The sequence below is a fragment of the Sabethes cyaneus genome, chromosome 2, assembly GCF_943734655.1.
Source record: "Sabethes cyaneus chromosome 2, idSabCyanKW18_F2, whole genome shotgun sequence".
NCBI classification, from domain to species: domain Eukaryota; kingdom Metazoa; phylum Arthropoda; class Insecta; order Diptera; family Culicidae; genus Sabethes; species Sabethes cyaneus.
In genome coordinates, this window is record NC_071354.1 from 49,130,336 (window position 1) to 49,138,065 (window position 7,730).

The following is a 7,730-nucleotide window of genomic DNA, read 5'->3' on the forward strand; positions in this document are numbered from 1 at the left end:
AAGAAAACAATAAGGTTGTTTACTGCATTAGTTGTTACGAGTCACGTCATTAGAATGTTGAAGCTGACTAATGTAAAAAAGATTTGCTAAATCGCCTATCAACTAAGGTGATAAATTCGGAAAAAAAACCTCTTGGTTAACAACATAAGTGAAATAGTAATCGGTTTAAGATAAATCATAACATGATCATCGGAAATTATTAAAACTGACTGTGTCTACGCTGCGGTTAAAAGTTTAGAAACAAATAGTGTATTAGCGCCACCTGGTGACCAAATTCTGACTAATCTATTTGCCATAGGTTTTCTGAAAAAAAATCATAATTTTGAAGTGCACATATTCGTGATTATTTGTGTAAGAGAAAACACCGTTTTTGGTGCTAAGCATTTCGTGATAGGTCACTAATTGAAATAAATGCCATTTCTTCTATCTGTTTTTACAACAATACCTTCCTGCAGTAGACCCCTCGCCCTCAAAGTTTGCATTAATAATTTAAACATTTGATTAAATTGTCTTAGTAAAGCATCCAAAAATCCGAGAATCCGGAGAGTTGTCACTGTGATATAAGAGTTTGAATTTACTCGTCGTCCTTGCAAGCAGTTGAGCAGTTGATATCGAATGCTCACGAGGGCCCACGCTCTTGTCCGCGTGTTAAGCAAGGGCGTAAGTAATATTCAGAAGAAAAGAAGAAATAAAGCCAAATCTGCTGCTATACATCCGTGCTCCACACTCGTAGGCTATTGCCTATTGGTTTCGTGAGCGGGCTGCACAGAACGACACTACGAGGCTGTGTGCTCGCGAGAGTGTCGGTAGTAGACAGTATGCACACAGCACCAGCGGTTGTTTGTCTTACGCTTGCGTCAGTGAAGTAAGCATTGGAAGCTATGCTTCTCACACTCACTCGCGTCGCACGATGTGCAACGTTGCATAGCTAACTCTATTTCTACTGCAAGTAGGTTTCATTTGCGTTATTTTTGCTCATTTGACTACAGCGCCTCAACAGACTAACAGACTTTGTCATTTATCAAACAATGTGAAACTTCGGACTGAAAAGCAACGCTTTCGTTCTGTTACCGTGAACTTGTAAATGTATTAAAACGAGTGGCTTCAGAAGAGGTTGCTGCCTTTTTTGGAGCAGCGTCAGGGTAACTGCTTTTTCTGGCCCGACAAGCTACAACAGTTTTAAACTAGTTTTAAACAAGTCAAACCCGGTATATCTCGGTCAAGGCCGAAGATAAAGTCGATTGAGTAACACTTGTTTTAAAATCAACCCATTGTCGATATTGTCCGTGGCAAACCGAGCAAGAAAGACAAAACTGCAAACGGCGAGAAGAATTAAGGATTGATACAATTGGTCTAAAAATAGACTTTACTAGAAATCATAGGGATCCTCTGTCGCTTTATTGATATTTATTATTTTAGAGCAAACTAGAGCAGATGATCCGTCCACGGAAAGTGGATGAAAAGTAATCATACACCTAAGTGTTCCAGTGCCAAACGGAAGAAACTCGTCGTAATAAAATGCCGCTCCAGGAAAAACTCGATTTTCAAACTATATGTACCTATTTATCAGAAACTAATCAACGTATTGGAACGAACTTTTATTTTATTAAAGGTGGCGGAGCGTTTGGTGAGGAAAAATGGTAGACTGGATAATATTGCGAAACTTCGATGTGGGGCCGAAAATATATTGCGTAGTTCAATTACTGAGTGGGACTCTAACCCACACTCCTTCGGTTTGCGCCCAAGTGTTTTGACAATTAAACTATCAGTACACGACACCCTATATTAGATAATCTCGCATCTAGTTTCGGTCATTCCAGTCTAACCATTCGTACGGACACACCATGTAATATAATAATATTTAAAAAAATCTCCCAGCTAGCATTTTCATGTGTGTTACATATCCGTATGTATTCAACAAATCGTATTCGATGCGCAAAACCAGCTTGTATGTACCGTTCTGAAGGCGATACGCATACCTAGGAATAATTTTAGACAATATACTTATATAGGGAAAAAGTAGGGAAAAATATGGTTAAGGGGAAACCAAAAGTGGTTAGAAAAAGAGCAGGAAAAATGTGTAACTACCCTACTCTCTGTTTTACGAATGTAGGAATTAGCCGGATCCCGGAGGGTTCAATCTCGGACAATTCAAAAGCCGCTGCGTTGATCAGGAAAACGAACATTTCTTGGAATGCGCGACTCCGTTTTTCCGCAAAGAAACAGAAATTAAACTTTAATTAAACTGCTTCTTCCGCGTGCCTTGTGGCTCGGAGAACGAAATAAACATATGAACGTTCTGCAAGTGACTTGCAGAAAGCGTTTACAGTTCATCGCATTGGCGCTAAAGGGTTGCCGCTCGAGAGCATAGATGCCATTTACACAGATTTTTTCACACGCATCAATTTGGGACCTTATCATTTCCTCCGCAACATTTAATCTTTCCACCATAATTTTTTCAGTAACGTACATAGTTTATGAAGTACTTTAATTATCAGACACATTGGTAGAACCAGAACTCACAGGAACTGACATGATTGGTGGGTCCCAAATTTATGCGTGAGAAAAAATCTGTGTAAATGGCATCTCTGCTCGAGAGGCCGACGTCTCGGGGCGCACGCATGGTAATCGAGGAAAGTGCGACCAATGCTCTAATTTTCGCCCTGCGCGTGCAAAGAGGCCGACCGAGGTAAGTACTCAGCACATGGGATGGAATTTGGCAATCGCCAGAATAGGAGATAGCGATTCTCACGTGGAAAAATCGCCTAGAGCACTAGACTAGATGGGGAAGCCTCCCCTTTACGATAGGCTTGGTTAAGAACTGATACTGTGGATAAAATAAAGTCGTAGGTTGCCCGTCTGTTTTTAAGGTTGACAGGGCAAGAATGATTAGAGTCTTTCTTTTCTCTTAGATTTAAGTCAGAATGGGCATGCCCTTTCAAATGCTTGTGGTATGATGCATATATTGTTTTGCGCCTTAAAAATACAGCTGTATTAGCAGTGTAAATTTGAATATAGGTCCCACCTGACCTGGTAAATGAGGTAAATGGGACCTAAGGTGTTGATTTTGAAAAATCTTCCTGGATTAATCTATATCTTATATCTAAAATGGATTTTTGTTTGTCTGTCCGTATGTTCCTTATAGAACCGGAAACTACTGAACCGATCGGCGTGAAAATTTGCAGGGGCTTTTGGGGCCGTGGAAGGTTCTTATGATAGTTAGAGACCCCTCCTCCTCTAAGACGGGGGGGCTCCCATACAAATGAAACCCAAATTTCTGTATAACACGAGAACTAATCAAACAAATGGAACCAAATTTGGCATGTGGGTATTGTTGGAGGCCAGATTTTTTTCTAGGGCGAATTGATACCCCTCCCCTTTTTGGGAGGGGGGCTCCCATACAAATTAAATATCAATTTCCTCATAGCTCGAAAATTAATCAAGCAAATGGTACAAAATTTGGTACGTGGGGTACGACTTTTGACACTGGCCACAATTTATTTCATAAACGACGTTTGTGTTTTTATCTTTTATAATTTTGTCTTTGGTTTTTGTAAATAATACGTTTTTACCTTTGTTATACTATAACAAAGGTTTAAAAATTGGTCGAAAAACACGAAGTTGATCCGAGGCCCGAGTCACATATACCAATCGATAAGGTTCGACGAATTGAGCAATGTCTGTCTGTTTGTGTGTGTGTGTGTGTGTGTGTGTGTGTGTGTGTGTGTGTGTGTGTGTGTGTGTGTGTTTTTTACAGGGTTTCGGAAAACTAATGTTCTTATCCGGAGCCAACCCGGACGTTGTGTGGGACTCTCACCCACCAAAACCTCATCCTTGCCCTCTGCCTACATCCCCCCGGTACCACAATGAAGTATTACATCAGGGGGAGGCTGTGCTCTTGCACTTTTCCATTTATCACGCTTACTAGCGGTTCTCCTACAGGCATATCAAGGGGATGCCGTGCTCATGCACTTTGCAGTTATCAACGCAGGCTAACGTTACTGGTCATTTGCGCAGCTAGCTTGCAGTACCCATCGAGACGTGTACCGATTAGAAGGTGCCGACAGTCATAACGTGCACCCCGTCACAGCCACCCTCGCGGGATTTCTTGACCTGACGAGACGTGTACCGATTAGAAAGTGCCCTCCAACATGACGCGCACTCCGTCACAGCCACCCTCGCAGGGTTTCTTTGCTATGCCTATTTCAACAAGCACCGAGTATTGGGACTATTTCGGGATAAATCCCATCCCCACACATATGAATCCAGTCTAGGGGTTTACCGCGCCCCGAATCGTGTTACTTTGGGGCGTCATATGCGGCTCAGAGAGGTTTGTTCCCTAGGCCACCTTTCATCCAAAATAACTTAACTGACGATGCTAGCTCGCTGTACCGCTCTCCACATACGCTGCAGATCAGACATGATGCATGCGATTGCGCTATTGACAGCATTCCAAATGCTCTCGTTGCGACACATTTCCTCCACCATATTTTCGACGTTAAGACCGGAAGGCAGATCATCCCTCCAAATCTGGGGCAGTCAAAAACCACGTGCTCTACTGTTTCTTCCACGTTCCCACATTCCGGGCATAAGGGTGACCTGGCGTGCCCGAATCGGTAAAGGTATTGCCTGAAGCAACCATGACCAGACAGGAATTGCGTTAGGTAAAAGTTTACCTCCCCGTGCTTCCTATTCACCCAAACCGAGAGAGTCGATATGAGCCTGTGGGTCCATCTACCTTTCTGTGTCGTATTCCACTCCTATTGCCACTTAGCCAATGATTCTGCTCTCATCAGCTTTCTGATTCCTCTGACCTCCTTTTGTCTATAGCACTCGTAGTCCTCCATCAGGGTGATGTCGATAGGAATCATCCCAGCGATTACGCACACAGCTTCTGATGAGATAGTCCTGTACGCGCTCACAACTCGAATGACCATTAGTCGGGCCGTACTTCTCAGCTTCGCTGGGTTTGGAGTGCTGTAATCCAGGCTGGTCCGCTATACCGCAGTATCGACGATGATACACTGGCTAAGAGGCGCCTCTTGCTACTGCTTGGTCCAAAGTTATTCGGCATAATCCTAGACAGTGCACTGATGGCTTTCGCTGCCTTTTCGCATGCGTAGTCAACATGACTGTTGAATTTTAACCGATTGTCGATCATCACGCCCAGGTGCTTCACCTCGCGTTTTGAGGTTATGGTATGTTCGCCTACGGTAATCCCCACGTGTTGAACTGCTCTCCGATTACTCACCAGTAGTATCTCCGTTTTATGGTGCGCTATTTGCAGTTTCGCGTTCTGCATCCAACTCTCCACCTTGCAGATTGACTCAGCCGCCAACGCCTCCACTTCCTCTAGTGATTCGCATGTAACCGTCATCACGATGTCGTCCGCGAAGCCGACGATTTCCACTCCCGTTGGTAGCTCTAGGGTTAGCACGCCGTCGTACATACTGTTCCAGAGAAATGGGCCGAATATTGACCCTTGTGGAACGCCCGCCGTGATCACGGTCGTTTCCTTTCCGAGGTTCGTCCGGTATACTAGCACCCGATTCGTGAAGTAGCTCTTCAAAACGCGACACAGATAGTCGGGGACTCTCATTCTATGGAGCGCTGCTGCGATGGCTTCCCAGCTGGCGCTGTTGAATGCATTCTTAACGTCGATAGTGACCACTGCGCAGTAGCGGTTTCCTCTACGTTTCTGCTTGGACGCCTTCTGTGCTGTCTCGACGACAGTCCGGATTGCATCTAGTGTGGACCTTCCCTTCCGGAACCCAAATTGCCTTTGTGTCAGTCCGTAATCGCCCTCCGTATATATGGATAGCCTGTTCAGGATAATCCTTTCTAACAGCTTTCCCAGTGTGTCCAGCAGGCAAATTGGTCGATATGATGCTGGATCCCCCGGCGGTTTTCCTGGTTTTGGCAACAGTACCAACTTCTGGATTTTTCACTTGTCTGGAAAGTGTCCCTCGTTTAGGCAGTTTTGCATCACCGTGCGGAACATGTCTGGAAATGCATGGATTGCCTCCTTAAGAGCTGCATTGGGGATCCTATCCGGGCCCGGCGCCTTCTTCATCTTCAGGTCTTTCGCGATTGAAACAAGTTCGTCATTAGAGACTCTTCTCTCGTCAGCGTTCTCATCCTCTAGCACCCGGTAAGGGGTAGAGTCCTTTAACTATTATTTTTAGCTTATCTGGGCATCCTTCGGCTGGCATTGCTGGGCCCCTGATCCTTGCCATCACTATTCGGTATGAATCGCCCCAGGGGTTGGAATCGACTGCTCTACAAAGCTCCTTAAAGGTGTTTGTTTTGCTCTGCTTAATCGCGTATTTCAGTGCGGCCTTGGCAACGCGGAGGTCACTTCTTCTTTCTTCTCTAGTCTCGGTACTTCTTGCTCTCTGGAAGCACCTTCTAGCTCTGTTGCAGTTAGCTCGTAATGCATTGAGTGACTCGTTCCACCAGTAGACCGGACGCCGTCGGTTTCTAGGCTCCACCTTCCTTGGCATGGTTGTGTCGCATGCTCTGGTTAGCGCCTCGGTCAGCTCGTCAGCATCACAATTCTGGGCTTCGCTGTGTGGTCGTAGTGCCTCAACAAAGAGGTCCTTGTCGAATGCCTCCATTTTCCACTGCCGTTCTCGAATTCTTCCTGTTTGTGCTGCCACGGGGTTCCGTTGGCCAATAGTATACCTTATAGCTTGGTGATCACTGTACGTGAACTCTTCGCACACTCTCCAGTTAATGTCGGTTCTCAGCGACGGGCTGCAGAAGGTGACGTCGATGATAGATTCTCGGCCATCTCTGCGGAAAGTGCTGGTGGTTCCAACGTTGCTCAGCTCTACTTCGAGCGTTGCCAGTGCTTCAAGTAGGCTGGCTCCTCTGGCGTTGGTACATCTACTTCCCCATTCGGTTGCCCAGGCGTTGAAGTCACCTCCTATGACGATCGGTCTCCGTAAAATGAGCTCACCAGTTAGTTCGTCCAGCATGCGGCAGAACTGTTCCAGCGTCCACCTTGGGGGAGCATAGCAGCTGCATACGAAGACTCCGTTAATTTTGGTGACCACGAAACCCTCGTATCGGTTTGTAACCACCTCCTGGATGGGATATCTGCTCGTCACCAATATCGCGGCCATTCCTGCTCTGTCTGCTATCCAGTTACCGTTATCGGAGGAAATTCGATACGGCTCCGCTATGATTGCAACGTCGCACTTCGTTCCTGTTGTCGACTGCCACAACAGATGCTGTGCAGTGTCGCAGTGATTGAGGTTGATTTGAAACACCTCCATTATTGTAGGGCTGCCTTTGCCTTCTGGTACACCGGACATTTTAAGCCTCCCGTCACGTGGTCGTTGTCTTCCTTGCACAACATACACCTCGGTTGCTTATTGCAGTCCTTCGCAACGTGCCCCTCATAGCCGCATTTTCGACACAGCTTCGATCTGTCAGGTGTGTGTGTGTGTGTGTGTGTGTGTGTGTGTGTGTGTGTGTGTGTGTGTGTGTGTGTGTGTGTGTGTGTGTGTGTGTGTGTGTGTGTGTGTGTGTGTGTGTGTGTGTGTGTGTGTGTGTGTGTGTGTGTGTGTGTGTGTGTGTGTGTGTGTGTGTGTGTGTGTGTGTGTGTGTGTGTGTGTGTGTGTGTGTGTGTGTGTGTGTGTGTGTGTGTGTGTGTGTGTGTGTGTGTGTGTGTAAGTGACGCTTGACTTTAGTCGTCTGTTTCTCGAAGATGGCTGAACCGATTC

The 7,730-nt window shown here is 45.8% G+C and overlaps 1 protein-coding gene across 1 annotated transcript; it reads right to left on the reverse strand.

Annotated features, from left to right (window-relative positions):
• Positions 1 to 6,134: 6,134 nt before the first annotated feature.
• On the reverse strand, positions 6,135 to 7,319 carry LOC128735396 (uncharacterized). Its single transcript, XM_053829880.1, has one exon. It carries the CDS (start codon positions 7,317 to 7,319, stop codon positions 6,135 to 6,137), a length of 1,185 nt encoding a protein of 394 aa, XP_053685855.1.
• Positions 7,320 to 7,730: the final 411 nt, after the last annotated feature.